The sequence below is a fragment of the Sinocyclocheilus anshuiensis genome, unplaced genomic scaffold, assembly GCF_001515605.1.
Source record: "Sinocyclocheilus anshuiensis isolate Anshui unplaced genomic scaffold, SAMN03320099.WGS_v1.1 scaffold838, whole genome shotgun sequence".
Taxonomy (NCBI): Eukaryota; Metazoa; Chordata; class Actinopteri; order Cypriniformes; family Cyprinidae; genus Sinocyclocheilus; species Sinocyclocheilus anshuiensis.
In genome coordinates this window covers 145,665-166,075 of record NW_015539915.1, presented here as the reverse complement: position 1 = coordinate 166,075, position 20,411 = coordinate 145,665, and the positions used below count along the sequence as shown (strand labels likewise).

The 20,411-nt window shown below is 39.1% G+C and overlaps 1 protein-coding gene across 1 annotated transcript in view; it reads left to right on the top strand.

Moving 5' to 3' along the window:
* The window catches only part of LOC107686416 (SH2 domain-containing protein 3C-like), a 54,826-nt gene that overhangs the window by 979 nt on the left and 33,436 nt on the right, over positions 1-20,411 (top strand). The window contains exons 2-3 of the mRNA XM_016483388.1: positions 2,851-3,568; positions 9,773-9,812. Of these exons, the coding sequence (XP_016338874.1) occupies positions 2,851-3,568; positions 9,773-9,812 (758 nt within the window). The remainder of the gene's footprint in view (positions 1-2,850; positions 3,569-9,772; positions 9,813-20,411) is intronic.

The following is a 20,411-nucleotide window of genomic DNA, read 5'->3' as shown; positions in this document are numbered from 1 at the left end:
AGCAAATGGCTGCAATATAACAAAGAGTGAAAAATTTAAGGGGGTCTGAATACTTTCCGTACCCACTGTATATGGGATATATATGGATAAACTGCAACTGAGAGAAGTATTGCAATATTGTGTAATGCATGAGCAAATGCACATAAAAGCAGTCATGAAAAAACACACAATGACAGAAAAAGAAAAATCACAAGATTTTTTTCCAGATAGCTTCATATGCACATTCACTATGTTCTTATGTTTAAACTAAAGTATAAATCCTAAACTATATTAAAAAAAAATATTTTAATAACTTATTGATGTTCACACACACACACACACACTATTGACACACACACACACACACACACACACACACACACACACACACACACACACACACACGCACACATGCACGCATCTACCCTCCCCCACCACAAAAAAAGATTATTCAACATATTTATTGTACCTTTTTCCTAATGAGAACCTCCACTAAATATTAAATTTTTAACAGTAACAATTCAAATGTAACTGTATGATGATTAACAGTTATTACTATGAAACACAAAACAGTAAATATATCAAATGTAAAAAATATAAAATATTTATTTTGATCCATAAATACATTTTGATTTTACATATTGACAAATCAAAAACACAAAAATATAATTTTCCAGATAATATATTTTTTCAGTTGAATTCTACTTTTTTTTACTATTATAGTCAAAATATGTATACATCACAATTAGTGAAAATTAATAAACATTGAAGTATATATTTAAACATTTATTTATTAATATTTAAATATTGATCATGAAAACACTGAAATTAAGAATTTGTGCTATTACTATTATTATTATATTTCACAGTGACATTTGCCTCGACACTTCTACTATCAATATGCTGTAATATCATAATCCAAAATGTAAGTGTACATAAGATCTGGTGTTTTAATTATAATTCATTTTAAGATTATTTGATTATTGTGAATGCAAAAAGTAATAGTTTTATGTGTCACACCCCTGTGGACTGTTGATTGTGGTTTCTCCCTCTGTGTTGTCTGGATTTCCTGTTGTCAATTTATTAAATGTTATTGGTTTCGTCATCTTCGTCATCCTGCCTGCTCTCCTGAACACCCTGCCCGTGACAGAATAACCGACCTCAAAAACAGTTTAAATTGCATGTTTCCCCTCTGTTTGTTTTCCGGTTTTTCCTCAATGTTTTTCTTTCCGTTGTGTTTACCCCATGGATCCCTTCACTTGCCCCGAATTCCTCCTCCTCCTGCTGGCCCTGGCCCCCCGGATCCTCGGCATCCCCCTGGCTCGTTGGCTCTCCGTCTCCGCCTCGGGCTCCTCCTCCACCTGCTCCTCCGCCGTTGGTCGGCCCCCTGGAGTCGGCAGCCATCCCTCCTCCATGGCTCCTCCCACCGTCGGCTCCACCGTGGGCCGCTGTTATGGCTGTGGCCTGGGTCCTGCTGAGCTCCTCCTGCTCCGGGTCCCTCCTGTCACCTCCTTGGCTCCTCCCTTCTTCGTCGCCCCCCTGGTCTCGGTCTGCCGGCCTCCTCCCGGATATCATGTCTGCCTGCCAGCTCTTTGCCTTCCCCTGTCTCCATCCCACATCCACTCCTTTGTCCTCCTCCTAAGTCCCCCTCCGTCCCTCCCTCTGTCTCCACGGTGCGAGGTCACGCCTTCCGGGAGGGGGGCGATCTGTCACACCCCTGTGGACTGTTGATTGTGGTTTCTCCCTCTGTGTCCTTATTTGGTTGTTCCTGTTCTCGTTATTAGTTAATCACCTCATTGTGCTCGCCTGTCTGCCCCTCGTTATCTGCCCTATATCTGTTCCTGTCTCTTGTATTCGAGTTTGTTGGTTATTGTGAATGTTGATGTCTACCCTGTCTGAATTCTCTGTTGTCTAGTCATTAAATATCCGTTTATTTGTCATCTTCGTCTTCCTGCCTGGTCTCTGGAACACCCTGCCCATGACATTATCTTACAAAACATTTTTCTTCCTTAACATTAGTTACACTTTTGTATAGCTGTGTTTCTTCTTCAAGTACACTTTACTGTAATTTCATAATCCAAAATGTAAGTGTAAATAAGATCTGGTATTTATCATTAATTTTAAGATTATTTGATTATTGTGAATGCAAAAAGTTACAGTTTCATCTCACAAAACATGTTTTATCCTTAATATTAATTACACTTTTGTGTAGATGTGTTTCTTCTTCAAGTACTATATTGCATTACAGCAATACATTATGAACTTCATCACATTTAGCAGTCCCATGTGTTATTAATTTCAATCTGTCTGATATCTGAAAATACTCAAAACACAAGACGACTTGACAAGAAACAAAACCAGAACGGGGCTAAACGTCAACAGTCCCCCGAGAGCTATAACTATTAAGATAAATGAACAGACGTTCCAACAGTGACAAAGAGAAAATTCAGGCCCTGACATCGAAGGTCATGCTAGAAAAATTACAAATGATGATAAAACTCTATTTAAAAATTGCCTTCCTGTTTGCACAGTATCTTAATTTCCTCCCCCGTTCATCATTATCACATGATTTTTACCAGAAAGAAATATTCTGGCTTCATTTATGAGAAGCTGAAATGTTCAAATGGTTGTTTTAGGGACTAAATGGACCAATTAATTTTTCCCACAGACGAGGTCAGGACTCATGTTTACTTAAGAGGCTACATGTTTCTTTCTCACATTGAAGGAACTCTTGGTATGATAGGGAACCTGGGGTGCACAGTCAGCCCACAACGAGCAGCCTTTTTTTTTTTTCTTTTTTTACCAAAGAGAGGTTTAGTCTGAAATCCGTGCCGTGTTACAGCACACACAACATGTTTTCTCCTTTCTCAGGCTTCAAGTGGTTTGGTAGTCTCACCAACCTCCGGCGGAAATCAGACACTCAGAAGGACGATGTCAAAGAGGTGTCCACCGACGATATGGGCATGCATCCACGCAGCCCAAGCTACGCCAGCTCCAGTGAAATGTACACGCACATGGGCACCATGCCGCGTCACCCGAAGAAGGACAAAAGCTTGAAGAAGAGCAAGTCCAAGGACAAGACCAGACTCAGTCGGAGTCAAAGCATGAGACCTCCACAGGACCATGTCATTGATTCCCCCCTTCTCAGCGTACTCTCCGGGAAGGGCCTGGAGGCCCTGGAGAACCCCATCTCGGAGGACAAGCCAGCTGCAGGAACCAGAGATAATCACATTCAGAATCGTGACCTTCCACCTCCACCGACTATGGATGGACACTCAACAAAGCTGAAAGATGAAGATAAGGAGCCATTAGTTGACTCCAAGCTACATGTTGATCCACCAACTGCATGTCTAGAATCTTCACCAGATCTAAGTCAGAGCAAAGAGCCAGACATCCAGCCAGTGCTGCCCAAGAAGAGACATAAAGAAGGAGACACCTCCATGAAGGATGCTGAGGAGCTCCAGGTGGATTTGATTCAGTTACCTCTGAAACACCGCAGTCAGGTGGAGCAGAAGCAAGCAGTAGAGGAAGATGCTAAAATAGGATCAGACTGCAAACAATACAGTCAAGAAGAGAAAGAGCCTAACAGGTAAGAATCAGTTTCTTGATTCTTGAATCTGACCTTCATTGTTTGTTTATACCTTCCCTTGCGAAAATTAGCCATGGTTTTACTACAAATAAAACCAAAAAAATCATGGTTACAATAGTTAATCCATAGTAACCACAAATTAACCATGGTTTTACTACACTAAAGATAGTTTAACCATGGTATTTGTAGTAAAACTGTGGTTATACAAATGGTAGTCAATATGCCAAAAAAAAAATTTTACTAAATTTTTACTATAATAAAATCATGGTTAATTTTCGTACGGGCTAGGCACAGTACCTGAGCACAGTACTTAACGTTAAAGATTAAATGCCATTCACAATTCATTTTAATTACATACTATTATGTATTTATATTGAATGTGTTTCATACTGAAAACAAGTGCTATTAGGAAATGGATTTGTGTTGCTATGTAAATACAGCAATGCCACATGAATGCTGTTCTGACAAAAAGCAATGTGATTTTTACACAAAAATTCAATAAACACGAAGTTAATATTGAGCATTTTAGACACAATATTGCAGTTAGTTTCTGTTTTTTTCCGCACCGCGATTCCTTCCAAACAAAGCCAAAGCTGAATAAACCAGCTAGCAACATCGCAACATCGATTGAATGAATGAATTGCCACTTTCACACAGCAGCAGAATATTTAAATAATCTCACTTGATAATATTTTGATATCAAATACACTTACTTGAGGACATTTGTATTTGAATCCTTACGGTTCAATTCCCACCCCGTTAAAGTCTGCGTGAATCGGAATTTGCAGCCCACTTTATTTCAGTGTAGTGACGTATTTCCAGCTGAAACAGAATATTGAATAGAGGGCAGGGATTTATGTTTGCGCTCCTCCTCCTCTCTGTTTCTCACTCATAGCAACCTAACGGTTGGATGGGCATGGTTATGGATATTCTGCCCGAGCCGTCAAACTGACATCATCAGAAAAGAAATGCTATTCCAGAGCGGAAGCAAATGTTCAGATTTTGATTAAAGACAAACTTTTTTTTTTCAGTGGACTAACTTGCACAGATTAATTGTTCACCTCAAGACTAGCAATGTGTGCTAACAAAATAAATAAAGTCAATTCTGATTTCATGAGGACTTTGATTTTATGAGAACCAGTGTTGGGGGTAACGCATTACAAGTAACTGCCAGTGCAGTTTGGGGCCCCGTCCAAACCCCTGACACTGCAAGTCCGTTGTACGTGGCTCCCCAGCCGGTGGTTGAGGCATCCCCGTAAACCACAGTATGCCTGAAGACCTGTTCTAGGGGCACTCCTGCCCGGAGAAATGCAAAGTCTGACCACGGGGTGAAGGTTTGGCGGCAGGCCGGTGTCACTTGGACCCGGTGAGTGCCGCGTTGCCACGCCCACCTCGGGACTCGGCCATGGAGCCAGTGCTGAAACGGTCTCATATGAAGCAGCCCCAGTGGCGTGACTGCCACCGTAGCTGCCATATGCCCCAGGAGCCTCTGAAATTGTTTCAGTGGGACCACCACCCTGCTCTTGAATATATTCAAGCAGTTCAACACCGACTGAGCACGTTCCTGCGTGAGGTGTGCTGTCTGTTCGACCGAGTCCAACTCCATACCGAGAAAAGAGATCCTCTGCGTCGGGGAGAGTTATTGTTGAACAGGTGCTTGTCATCTCTGATGTGGTGTACCAGGTGATCACCGGCCTTCTGTTCTGTCGCTGGTCACAGCGAGCATGACTCATACTCAGCACTGTGCATGTCTGAGTGGTGCTGAGGTGGATTTTGTTGTCGCTTACCCACACGAGTTGCTCTTGCTCTAGACAACATTTGTGTGTCTTTTTTTATTGCTGAAGTGTGTTGAAATTTCTTCTTCTGCATTCTACTGTACGGACGTAAATTTACTTTCCTTCAGCCTGAGGCTTATTCATTTCACTTTTGGTGTGAAAAGGCTTTTATATTTGCCAAAAATAGAACTTTTTTATTTTAAAAACAAACAAACAAGCAAGCCCTGTCCAGATTTTAAAAGTAACGCAAAAGTAACGTAACGCATTACTTTCCATAAAAAGTAACTAAGTAACGTAATTAGTTACTTTTTTATGGAGTAACGCAATATTGTAATGCTTTTTAAAATTACTTTTAAAAGTAACTTTCCCCAACACTGATGAGGACTAACACAGGACTGACAAGAGCAAAACCACAATTTAATAAACAAGAAGTTAATATTGAGTAACTTATGTTTTAGATTCAATTTGCTGGTTAATTTCTGTATTTTTGTTTCACTAACAAACACAGTTCTATTCTATACGAATCCAAAGCCAAATGAATCTTGACACGTCTCGCTGCAACAGGTGTGATTCATTTCTGAATCATTCAGAATTTACGAACAAAACGTTTGAATGAATGACTCATTGACTCGCTCGAAAGACAATCACTTATCGCCACCTACTGGTGAACCGAATGTAACCTACGGTAACTGAAAAATATCCCAAATGCACAAGCGGAGTGATACAAACAGTGAAAAGCCCCAGTGCTGTTTAATAATGAAGCAAATTGAGACATTATTAGGGCAATACAAACTCTTCACAGATAAATCAGGTAGCTGCACTATAAGGTCAGATGAGACTAATCCTCATGTCTGACCATATACCGTGATGGTGGTTTTGTGATACAATAAAATATGATCTCTGCTCCTTTGTGACACCGGTTCTTGTTCATTGTACATGTACACCTGGATTGATGTCATGCTTGAAATGTTCTCATGAGATAGAGGCTCCAAGATTAAGACCTGCTCCGTGCGTTTGGACATGCATACTAATACAGTTAATCTCAAGGGCCCTAGACTCCAGTATGGTAATACCAAAATACTAAAATATATTTTATTGAATTTATTAATGTTTGGGATATGTAAAAGATTTTGGGCAATGATGGTGTTGGATATTTTCTTTTTACATCAGGCTTGTTTCTCTGCTCGGTTCAGCCATGTTTCCCATTTCACTTCCTGGCATGTAAATGGCTGGTAATGAGGTCACAAACCTGTGAATGTTTGATCAATGAGGTCAAACAGTGTTTCAGCAGTGACCCTCATAAATTCACATTAGTCACATTAGTGGGCAGCAGAGAGCAACAGGATGAACAGACATTCAAAGGAAAGCTGCTGTTCATTCCTCTCAACTTCCCAAAGGGACTTGACAGACCGTAGATGTAGACTGGGAAACTTGAATGAACAATTTTAGGAAACTCTTCATCGTTGTTTTTTTTGTTTGTTTGTTTTTTTACAAAAGTTTTTATTGTCTATTCATTCAGAAGTGTTGTTTGAGTATGAAGTTGCACAAGGATCTAAGGTGAGTTTGTCATTGTCAGTATGTTGTTTGTTTCGCAGAGTAGACGTCAGAAATTCACTACGGTTATTCACAGTTTAGTTCTACTAAAAAATTCTAACAATTTTTGTAATTTATTTTTTAAATCATTTTATTTTATTTAAATTTTTATTATATTTTGATGACAGTGGTGGATGCATTGCATATTATTTTTAATTTTATTCATAATATAAATAAATAGTGAACTTAAAAAAATGAAATATGAATGTCCTTTATACACTGTATACTTTGAATTCAATATAGCCTTTACAAAAGAGAACTGTGGTCATACATGGTGTAGTTATGGTATCCAATTATAATAATTTGAGATATGAAGAAGAAAAAAAACATGGCACTGTAATGGTATCTTGTCTTGAACAGTGTTTTAATACAGGCAAATTGCATATGCCACAAAAGCATTGTCCTCTTATAATTAAGTTCTCAGTCAGAGCTCATTATAAACGACACCTGGTTTGTTGTTTGCAAGCGAGATCTTTTGTAAATACGACTGAGGAGGATAATGATGTGAGGTCAGCCAGCACAGCTGGAGGATGTGAGAAATGTTTTCAGGAAACAGTGTGTTAAGAGTCTTCCTGCTTTTGTATTCAGTGTCTTTAAGAGGACACTGCTTCAGCTTCAACTTTTTGTGTTTTAATAATAATAATAATAATACTTAATAGTAATAATAGTTAATATTATATTATTTTTTGCCACTTCACTTGCAGAATAAATTTATCATTGCCTGTATATAGGGATTTTCTTCAATGGCATTTTTGTTACTGTATGACAATGTAAAGTGCTTTGAGTGCCTAAACTGTAAAAAATTACCGTGAATTTAACGGCATCACCACCTGCTTTTGTATTACAAAGGTACAAAACAGATTACAGTACTTCAATAGGTTGGTATATTAACATTATATTAGTTAATGAAATTACGGTATTTAACTCTACATTTTTTAAGTTAAAACCGTAAAACCTAAAATGTTGCTACCGTATTTTTTACGGTAAAATTCCGGCAACCACAGCTGCCGTTTTTTTACCGTAAATTTTACGGATTTTTTTTTACAATGTAGAAAAGCGCTATATATGCTATATGCTATATACGCTATATATAATGCCTAAAAACTGATTTGCTGCACCTGAAGGCCCACTGGAAAAAAATCTCTTTCTAAAAGCAGTTTTAAAATGCTATGGTTAGATTTTTGGTCTAGAAAGTCCTGTTCTGGGTGCTGTTTTAGCATCTTGGGGTCTGCATCACATCTCGGGAGGTATTTTGACTTGGTATGTTTCTTCGCATGTTGTTTTCATGATTCTACCCATTCTAGTGACCTTCAGAAAATAACAACAGATTTGTTGAGCATGTGAAGGACCTTTGCTTCATTTCCTGTTTGTATATCTATACTGCTTTCATTCCTGTGTTTCAGAACAGACATCTTTGTTCAACACACTTTGTTTCACTTTGATTGACTTAGACTTAGACTTCCACACACTTCTGCTTTGCTGAAACTTTTCCCATGCTGAAAGTTGTTTCTTGGCCTGATCTGACAGTGAATTTGTTGTTGCTCATTTATCATACCGCCTTGTTAAAAATTCTTCCCATCCTTAAAGCAAGTTTGTTTCGCTCACACACTCACAGAAAAAAAGGTACAAAAGCTGTCACTTTGTCATTTAAGGCAGTACCCTTTCAAACGGTACTATTATGTTCAGTGGAAATACTAATATGCACACCTTTATGGTACTAATGCACGCCCTTTAAGGGTTAAATAAGGTACAAAAGTATACCTTTTGAAGAGATACTGCCTCATTGACAACTTTCGTACCTTTTTTTCTGAGAGTGCATGAATTTTGACAAAGTATTTTTGCCACTGGGCAATATATTGAGATTTGAAATCTCTTCAGCCCAGACTCTTTCTGTTATCGGTATTTCTCAGGTTTTATTTTTAAAAGTACATTTTTAAAGCGTTTGAACATATTTACTGTTATTTTCAAGACAATAACAGGTTGCCCATAAAAAGTTGGGGTAAGTTGTCACAATCAGAACATACTGTTTATTGACATTTGAGATGAGAACTTTTGCTTCTTTTTTTTTTTTCTTTTTTTTTGAGAATAATGCTGCTTTCTCATTTACAATTGTTTTATTGGCCCAAAAAGACAGACTTATTGGTTAAAAAGGGTGTTTCTTTGTGATTCTTTCATGTGTCATTTTTAATAATAATAATATTCATATTACTGTGTTCAAATGCTCTGTCTCTGCGCTTCCTGTTTTTTGGTTGAAACTCATTTCATCCTGTCATTGATGTGGTGTGCAGTAAGAGGAACGTAAACATGCTTTCCACTTCCTTTGAATGTTAAAAAAAGGTCAAGTTCTTCTGTGACTTTTATATTACAACACATCCTGTGGTGTAAAAAATGCAATAGGAATAACTTATGATGAAATCCATCTCACTACATATCTCACTGATGCTGTTTAATGCTGAGGTGGCATTCAACGTTTTTAAAATGCTTAAACATGTTTTATGCATTTCTCTGGAATACTTGATTCTGATTGGTCAGTATTTTTGTACGAGGACACTGTGTAATTCAGTGTTACAAATGCTAATTTTCTTTCTTATCATATAAGAACATAAGTTTGACTATTAATTTTCATGTCAGCTTATTCATTTAGATTGCAATGTAAGTAAGTAGCTGTACATAAAGTGGGATAATTTACAGTCAGATTTGTTTTGGAATTCTGATCAGGGTTTATTTGGCAATTATGACTAATTGAATGACTCTCTGTTTATTATATATGGCGTACTATATAACATCAACATTTTGTGCTATTAAACAATGTTGTCAATGTTTTTTCTTTTCACAGACAACTGAACACCACAGACAACCAAGGAGAATATGTGGAAGTAAGGCCTTTTTTCTTTCTCTTATAACAAGAAGTCATTTAAACAATCTAAATCTCTCATCCTTAATAAGGAGAATTAAGGAATTATTTTAATACATCTGTGTATAACTTCAATCTCTCTGTTCTTTGATTTAGGCTATATATTTCAGGCTCAGTCCCTGACAACTTGCTGAATGTGGTTATTTCATGCTTAATTGGGCACAATTCCTGTATTCATTAACTCAAAGCACCATTTGGAGATGTAATAAGAAATTAATCTAATGAATTCTTTTAGTATGTGCTGATTTGGTGCAAATTAATGTTCTTCCTATTCCTGATATTAGATTCTGCATTTAATTGCTGTGTAGTGAACTCCGCTGCCTGTAGATGGAGCTACAAACGGGTCTTTAATTCCTGAAGCTCTGTAAGAGAAGGTTAGGTGTGGCCAGACCCACATGACCCTCATCTCATGCCTTCAGAACACACATTCTCATTTACACACACTGCATAAAATATGTGCACACAGATAGCGAAACTTCCTCTTTGTCAATGACACATTCACACACAATGACACACATGTGGACATGTATTTATTTATTTATTCTTCTCAAGGATGTGAATTCTTGATTCATCTTAATTGTTCCATTTAATAGTTATTTTATTACTTTTGAGGAAGGAACATTTGGAAAAATGTTGAGCTCTGCAAGTTGTTGCATATTTTGTAACATATTACTCTATGCAGGGTAGTACTGAAGGCTAATCTGGATTACATAATCAGATTCCAGAAAGTAAGTACTTGTAATTAGATTACATTACATTTTGAATACTTTGTAATCAGACTACAGTTACTTTTTATTGATTACATATTATTCACACAATACATATTAATCAGTTTCTTTATGAACCACCTTGACGTAATGTAATGTTTAATGCACTTCTAATGATGTTACTAACAACGGAGGGAATATATTCTTTCTCTTTGTATTTTTATATCAATATAGTATTCTATTATAATATAGGTTATCCTATTTTTTAAAAAAAATCAACAATTTATGTTAGATAAACAAGTTATGTCAAAAGTAACCTAAAAGGTATAAAAAAGTAATCGGATTATATTACCAAAAATTTGTAATTTAATGAATTACGTTACTAAGTACAATTTTTGTCATGTAATTTGGAATCAGTAATGGAATACAATTTGTACGTAATCTGCCCAGACAGTATATAGACAGTATACAACTTTACCAGTCTTCTGACTGAGCACTACATTTTTTTCAGCAACAATCCTCATGTGTTTGTTCCATTAAAAATGGAACTTGTAACATAATTATGTTTAGAAATGACTACTAAGATACACCCAAAACAGCATCCAAACCTTGAATAGACCTACCTCATTAATGATTCAAGTTCAGAAGCCAATGGCAAGTCTCCAGCAGCTGATTTTTTCAATATTTATATTTTTGTGTTAGAAGTCATTTTGTTTATTAAAATTACAATATGCAATTTGGGTGTATGATGCACAGATAAATTTACATAGATAACACAGATAATTTATGTCATACATGATTCCTGAAAAAAAAAACCGCGTTAAACTGTCTCGTTGTGTTGATCTGTTTTAATATAGCATTTGGTCTATTTCAGTTATGATACGGATTGTTATTGTTTTCTTTCTTTATTTCATATCATGCCAAAAGTCTTGTGATAAATTCAGTACTCCATTTTTGATTCACTATAAATAGATTCGGACAGCACCGGACGTACAGTATGTTTTTGGTTCAAAAGTAAAGAAAAAAAGCACCAGCTTGTTAAGATGAGGCCTGTATCTGGGTCAAAAACTTGTGCTTGTGCACACTCCAAAGGCAGAGTGTCTCATATCACTTTGTTTAAGTAAAAGCATTAATGTTTATGAAGGCCAAAAGTAGCCATTGTGAACGGACAGTATACATTCACAGTGTCATGGCATAGCTTTAATGTTTTTGTGACTGGGCATGTTTATGCATAAACCCAAGTAATAATTGAAAACTCTAACAATATCAATCATAAATCCAATATCTCTGTTACTTAGTGAAGAAGAGGAGAGAAGTATCCTCAGCTGACCAGAGCTGCTCAACTTGCATATTCTGTTAAAAATCTAAAAAGAGAAAAAGACATGACTGGTAGCAAACCAGTTATGAAAGTTACAATTTATAGGCCGTTTATGTTGGGAGTGCATTGAGAGTCTGAGAAGTGGGATGGTTGAGCTCCAGTAAGTTAATAATGAGGCAACTTTGGTGGTTACAAATTTGAAAAACACAAAGGTGGGAATAAAGAACCCTAAACTCTAACACAAAGAACCATTTCACAATGTAAGAGTTCTCCAGGATGATACTGTTCTAAATAGAACTGTTACTAAGTGTAAAGAACCTTTAAAAAACATTTCTAGAGTGTATATCCAATGGCCAACCTGCACGTATATTATGCGCCTGCTTGAGAGGAAATAACTGTCTATACCAGAAGGTGGCAGAAGTCAGTTTTTGTCATTCAAAATGGAAAAAAAGTTTGAATTGCAGATATACAAACTGTCAACAATGCAGCACATAGCATTTTCAATATGAATCCTGCTGATCAGTTGGTCTTCACTTTGAAGTGTCATTATGAATTTATTCCATATTGGAAGGTAAGATGAAGATGTAAAATTAGAAGAACTGTCTTGACTTCATTGCTTGCTTGCTTTCATCACTTTCATTTTTCTTCTCAAATTCTGGTTTAGACTACACTGAGCTCACTGTTCTGTACGTTTCAGAATCACTAAAAATAAATGTTTTTTTTTTTTTTTCTTTTTAATGAGTTTGGGATTCGAACTACTGTATGTAGATCCGGTTTTCGATTCCCACATAGATTTTACATTTGATATCAAGTGGCAACACAACAGTACCATAATTGTTCATTGTACTTTCTTTACAATTCTTGGTCCTGACCAAGGATGGCGGCGCGTTCACACGCTGCGGCTTCTCTCTCTCCCGACAGAAAGGTGTTTTCGTGTTTTTTGTCTTGTGACTCTCCCACTCCCCCCTCCCAAATACACACACACACTGTCACTTTAATCAGTCTGAATAAGCTCTTTTGCACTACAATCATTATATCTGCACTGTTGTTTACTTCACTGGTTTGCACTCTATCTGCCATGCGCCTTGTGCTGCTTTATATATTTTTTTACATTTTACCTTATTTGTATAATTGTATAGTTGTATTTTATATTTAAATCTGTATCTATCTGTATTTATGTTCTACTGTTAGTGTTATCTGTATGCACCAAGGGTCTGAGAGTAACGCAATTTCAATTATCTGTGTGTATGTGCTGTACATGTGGAAGAATTGACAATAAAGCAGACTTGACTTGACTTGACTTGACTTTATCCTTTTGTAAATTTATTCATGGTTTTTGGAATTTTTAGGCATGTCAAACACCCTATCCATATTGCCATGAGTCTAATTTGAGTAGTTGCAGAAGGTTATTGTAGTAGTTTATTGGATGCACAGCCTCCTTTCCCTCCACTTCTTGGATGCCATCCTTCACTCTCTTCTCCGCCACAATATGAAACTTTAATGGTGTCTGAGTTAAAAATGAGTCTCTGCCCTGAATGTTCACTGTAATGGCAAAAAACAGCTCTTTCGACTGGAAACAGAGATGAACGACTGGTCTTCATGCCAGAACAGAATGTTCCCAGAGGCCCAGGCATGTGTGATCTCTTGAGGTGTTCGTAATTGCATTCTTCCATTCATTCAGCCGTTGATGCTGATGTTTATTTTTTTTGTTGGGTTGTCATCTCATTATCTCGGCTGTTCCTAGATCTCACACCTTTCCCAGCACCTTAGGATTGAACTCCTAACCTTTCTGCTAGTCGCTAACACCAATTAGCAGTTTCCTTTCGGTAATTGTATTACTGAAAATTCTACTGAAATATACCAAAGCTGATCTGATCTAGCAGTACTACAGTACCGGTAGTAGTAATATTTCATTTAGTGTAATTCTATGGGTGGTTTTGCGTGTTTTTATTGAGCACCAGGCAAAAATCATAATTTAGAATGCTTAGAAGAGTAACAGTGCAATTCTCCTCAACAAGCCACATGATTCAAGTTCTCATAGTTAGAGGTTTTAAAAATTGCAATAGTAATAGTGATGCATAAGAAGACAAGAGAAGTAGAGAGAAGAACATCCAGGCTATGAATTGATGTAGACCCAGCTGGTAAAAGATGGGGGTTGTGATACCCCTCTTTTCCCCCTTCCTCCTGTTTTTCAGCATGGAAATACATACAGAACAGCCAGCTATTCTGTTTAAATCAAACACTACACAGCTCTGCATTGATTAGCCCTGTAAACTGATTAGGCCTCACTCACTAACTTGCTTCTCGTGGTCTTCTATTACTGCTACAGATCAAACCAAATGACCGAACTGCTTGATCAGCGAAAGCAGTAAAGACTTGGGCAAGAGCCATACCACACGCAAACTACAATACCCAGAATTCCAATGGGGCCAAGCTCATTAATGTTAATGGCAAGGGGGAGGTAAGGGTGTTCGGGCCCTGTAGGCAGATGGAGGTAGAGACAAACCCCCTCCACCTCCTCATTATCAGTTCGCTCACAGAGTCTAGCTCCTCTCCAGTGTACCACTGCACCCTGCCTGCAGGACACTCGCTGTGTAATTAATATTTAACTGAGAGAGAGAGATTGCATGAAAGATTGAGGAGGAGTTGTGACGGAAAAGCCACGATCAGCATAGATACACACAACAGCATGAGACTGAAAACAAGAAATAGAGAAGGAACACAGAAAGTAGAGAACTAGGGCAAAAAAAAGTGAGTGAATGACCCATACTCGGAATTAGTGCTCTGCATTTAACCCATCCTAAGTGCACACACACACAGCAGTGAACACACACACACACACACACACACACACACCGTGAACACACACCCGGAGCAGTGGGCAGCCATTTTTTGCTGCGGCGACCGGGGAGCAGTTGGGGGTTCGGTGCCTTGCTCAAGGGTGCCACCTCAGTCGTGGTATTGAAGGTGGGAGAGCACTGTATATTCACTCCCCCCACCCACAATCTCTGCCAGTACGAGACTCGAACCCACAACCTTTGGGTTACAAGTCCGATTCTCTAACCATTAGGCCACGACTTCCCACAATCTCCCCTTCCGGGTGAGCCTGTCGCCCAAGAACCCGCCCGCACGCCCGGCGAAGTCTGCACGTGCACCTCCACTGTAACCAGTCGAGAGCCCGTTGTGGCCTGTGGTACAGGAGGACAGGGAGAGGGGAAAGAAGTAAGAAAAATTAAGATCTCTTTATTGACTCAGTTGTTTATCTCCTAGCCATGAGATTAAAGGGATAGTTCACCCAAAAATGAAAAATTTTATTTAATTTAAATAAATACAGCAATGCTTTGATAGTACCACAACACCACAGGAAAACCAACCAACAAAAAGTCAATTTAAGCAGTAATTTCATCTCTCTCACAAATATCTGTCTGTGGTCACCATATGTGTGTCACCATGTGTGTGTCATGTGAGACTCCTCATCATATGTGTGGTAATAACATGAAATCCTTTTCTCATTTCATGCTCTCATGAGACAAACGCACACACACACCATAACACATGATGTTAACCCACGCACTGGATTACATGCTATCTTCTACTCTTTAATAGAAGAGTATTGTCTCATTGTCCCATTGTCTCAGGCTGATGAGCGTTCAACATGAAATGAACATGTTCTTACCGGATTATCTGCAAAAGCACAATAGCATCAGTGAGCTTTCTTTGCAGAATGGGTCTCGTCTAATTATATCTTTTGTTTTTTCATTGTGTGGCTTCCCTAGGTGACACTGTAAGCTTCAACGCTCAGTAGCTGAGCTTTTTAGAGAACCAAATATGCACATATATAGACGCAAAATGCAGATGTGATCCATACAACCATGCAGATGTCTTACCAGCTGCCTGGTTTTAAATGGTGGATTTAAAACAGGAGTGTCCATTCCTGCTCCTGGAGGGCCACTATCCTGCAGAGTTTAAGGTGGTTCACTGTTTTTTTTTTCTAGGCTTGATTGTACTTATGGGGTGCAGTCTAACATGTGTTAATGCTTCGTTTTAAAAAAACGCTTTCCTTCTTTTATGAAGCCCCTCCCTCAGAAATAGGCAATGGGCTCTGATTGGTTAGCTAGCCCAGTGTGTTGTGATTGGCTATACCGCCTCTAGTGCGCGTCTAAATGTTCCGCCCCTCACCTCAGCAGCATGTGCTCCAGTTGTATTGTAAACAACGGCGTCGTTAATATAGCTTATCAGTTTGAGCCCGATTGAGAAGTAGAGGAAATTATTGAAGAGGATCATGCAGAACCTGTGCAAGCACGGCTTTTAATGGTAGGCCTATGTTTTTTGTTTGTTGTTGTCTCATACTTTTAGATATGCTGTTATTTGTAAATGCTACTGCTTATGTTAGCTTTTAATATACGGTTTTATCCTGATTAAAGCTTTAATACAGTACGGCAACTGCACGCCCATGTTTAACGCTTCTCATAGCTATATATGAAAATTAAGTGTATAATTGGAACAGTTCATTGTTGGAGCTGAGCTGAATGAGAGAGAGAGAGAGAGAGAGAGAGAGAGATGCAGAGCGTGTGCAGAGCAGGGCGATGCAAGGAACGGTATTGAGAACCGCTGCTTTAGAACATTGATTTTGAAACTTGTGAATCCATTAGAATCGTTAGAAGACAATCGCGATTCATATATGAATAGATTTTTACGTGCACCTCTAGTTTTCTCTTCCTCTTCTCTAAAGCAGCGCAGCATGGCATCACAAACCCTTCGTTTATCTGGGTTTGTGATGTCATGAACTTTATGCTCAAACAGCAACATTACACACTAACTAATGTTAAAAAAGTGAAATCGCAATCAACCACCCCTTTAAGTCATTAAACACATCTAAACCAGCTTATAAAGGTCTTCAGTATCACTAGAAACTTCCAGGCAAGTGTATTGGGGCAGGTTGAAACAAACCTTTGCAAGACATTGCCCCCCAGGAGCAGGATTGACTCCCCTGATTAAGGAATATCTTACCCAAAAATAAAAATTTACTCACCCTTACATAATTAGCAACTTTAATGACTTATTGTCTTCAATGAAACACAAAAGGAGAAGTTTTAAAGAATGTCCAGACTGCTCTTTTCCACGTAGAAAGTGAATGGACTAATGCTGTGGAGCTCCATAATATATATATATATATATATATATATATATATATAAAGAAACTTCATAATTGTAGTCCATTCAACTTGCGTACTGTTTCACATCTTCTGAAGCCATATGATTTCTTGTAACAAACAGATTGACATTTAAGTCATTATTCACTGATATTCTACCTCCTCCACTTTAGCTCTAAAATCTCGGTGTGAAGTGTTTACTTACGAGACATGCAACCTGTCATGACGTGTCTTGATGCATCAACTTTGAATATACAGAAGCACAAGTGAGAGATAAATTTGAGATCTATGGCAGATGGCACAATTTTCTGTGAATAACAATTTATATTTTGGTCTGTTCCTGTTTGAAACGATTTCAGGGTGATTAAATTACAGAATTTTTGGGGTGGACTGTTCCTTACTCTGCAGGACTGCGGCTCTCTAGGATCGAACTTGCCTACCCCTGCTTTAAAGGATGCTGCTGTCAAAGCTTTGAGTTGGTTGCCATAGCAAGGTGTCCATTTTGATGTCACAATAGTCCCCAGGGAGCAAACGCCCCACCCTAGACTGCTGTACCAGTGTCAGTCTCATTTTATCTCGAGTAAGTATGTATGCGTGCGTGGGTAGTATCCGATAGGGAATATTCAAGGACTGAGGCTCATTAGCAGGTTTTTACTACGTTCCTAGAAAACATAATTTTATTTCCAAGCACAACTCACATCTAAATAGCTCCTGCATGCCGAGACTTACAACATCAACTCCGTTTTTTTTTTTAAATACTCATACACCAACAGTTATGTGTGCCTGGATTTAACTGTTTTCTCTGCTTGTGTGACTCGATGGGTGTGGGAGTGTGTATGTGCTTGTGGGTGAGTGTCTATAGACTCTTTTTCCCTGACTGCCCCCCCTCGTACTTTTCTTTTGCGGTCTTTCAAACTGGAATAAAAAGGAAAATTCCTTTGAGTAGGTGCTGAATGTGTGCGCCACATACCTCTTGCTCTCTGTCTCTCTCCCCCCAGCATTGTTTGGAGCCCTGGAGGAGGGGGTGGGTGGGGTCTTGGTGCCTGCAAGCATCTCTCTCTTTCTACATCCCTCCCTCTCCCCCTCCGTCCCTCCCCCCACCCACTGCTTTCATCCAAGAGCGATGAGGTAATCCCTGCCAGTGCTGTGAAGCATAGCAAGCGCTAGAGTGAGAGTAAGAGGCAGTGGAACTGAGCAGGAAAGATATATTGAAAGTCAGAGAGGGAGAGGGAGAGAACGAGACATTGAGAGGGAGAGAGAGGAAGCCGGTGCAGATCTGAGATGACACTGGCTCTGGTGGAACAGCGATAGCACTGATCAGTTGCGGCAGTGGCTTGTGCACGGGTGAACACAAGGGGATAGGGACATGACCCGGGGCTTCTAGTGGACTCCAGGGGTGGAAGAGCCAAAGAGAGGAGGACAGGAGCCATGACAGAGAGATGCAGCCTGTGGAGTGCCCTGTCAGCCGCTGCCTGCTGCTTCTACAGGGGCTCCTTCATGCAGGTGCAGGTGAGAGAGGGGCCAGCCCCAGAATGCTTGTGTGTGAGTGTGCAGCTACAGAGTATGTGCATGTATACACTGCGTGGTGCATGAGAAAAGGTGTGGACCTGGATTACATCATCTCTAAATATGCCTTCAGGAGTTCCTTCATGAGAAGTGGGGGAAGATGCATGTCACATTCGCAGTGTTTGTGGTGTATGTAAGCATGCCTATTGATTCCTGTGATTCCGTCCAGGGCATCTGCTTTCAGGGAAGGGTGCCCCTCAGGGCTCTGTGTTTTGCCCGGTGCAATTGTGCAATCCCAACAACTGTGTCATTCCACCAGCCTCCGCTATGATATCACTGCACCGAATGTGTGTGCGTGCGTATGTGTGAGTCTGTGTTCCGACTGGGCTCAGCTCACTTTGGCTCAGCTGTAACACTAGTGCTGATGATGCACAGTTGGATGAGCGGGCAGGCAGGGTTCTGTTGTCACCCTGCGGTTATGTAGTGGATTGTAATGGGCTCAGGAAACAGGAGAATGCATCAAAGTAGCTCTGGAGGTCATGCTTTTTATAACTGAAAGTGAAGATATATTGTTTCATGCAAGGCTCAGAATACAAAAAAAAACGTTGCGTTACTCTGATGAGGACTGATACATGATCTCAGAACAACACATGATTTGAGTGGGAAGGCTGGAAAAGGGGAATGGGTATCATCTAATTGTCCTCTATTTCAGCCAACTTGGACTGGATAACAAGTACAATTTTGGCTCTGAGTTTGGGTGGTGCACTAAGCACTATAGAAACAAGGACAATACTTCTTTGCCTCATCTACTTTTCTCACCCTCTCTGTTTTTTTTTCTTCTGGTCCTTTAAAAGCAAAACAGAGGGCGTTTAAGGTAATGAAATTATAGTGTTTTGTTCTCCCCTGTTTGCCAGAGTGACACTGTTTCTCACTATAAATGCACAGTTGCAGGTGCAGATGGTAATAAAAATGTGTCCCTATAAAAATAAATGTGTACAATACATTTAGCATAAGTTATAAACAGTTTATAATTTTATTATTATTTCATATTCTAAGCCTAAGGATACAGTTAGGGTAACCCTTATCATAATTTTTTCTATATACAGTAATCAGTGTTTGTTTAATTTGATAAACAATCAATTTGTGCATATCTGAGAGTAGGGTTAGGTTAGTTTATGTTTATGTTTATAGAGTATGTTTACAGTTCTCAACATTGCACAGGCAGGACACTTGGCTAGTATATATACAGCACAAGCTTAGAGAGAAACTTATATACTGTATAAGCACACCTCACACTTATGACAATTTGGCATACACTAAGAACAAAATTTAACTACTCAAATTCATGTTGGGGCCATAGATGTCCATAGACTGTCTGTAATGATGTATGTGTTCGTCCCATTGGCCACCTGAGCTCAGAGCTGCACTAGGAGGAGATGACAGTGTCCCAGCTGCAGATTGATAATAGTCATTCTGATTTGATATTCGCATGCAGAAAAACAGACACCGGTGAATTTATTTGTGCCTTGAATTCTGTCAAGTACCTTAACTTTGTGTGTACCTTTGAGTTAAACAGATTTTTACTTTATGGAATTTACAAAAGTGAAGTGAAAAAAAGTGAAGTGACGTGGCCAAGTATGGTTACCCATACTAGGAATTAGTGCTCTGCATTTAACCCATCCTAAGTGCACACACACACAGCAGTGAACACACACACACCATGAACACACACCCGGAGCAGTGGGCAGCCATTTATGCTGCAGCACCCGGGGAGCAGTTGGGGGTTCAGTGCCTTGCTCAAGGGCACCTCAGTCGTGGTATTGAAGGTGGAAGAGAGCGCTGGTTATTTACTCCCCCCACCTACAATTCCTGCCGGA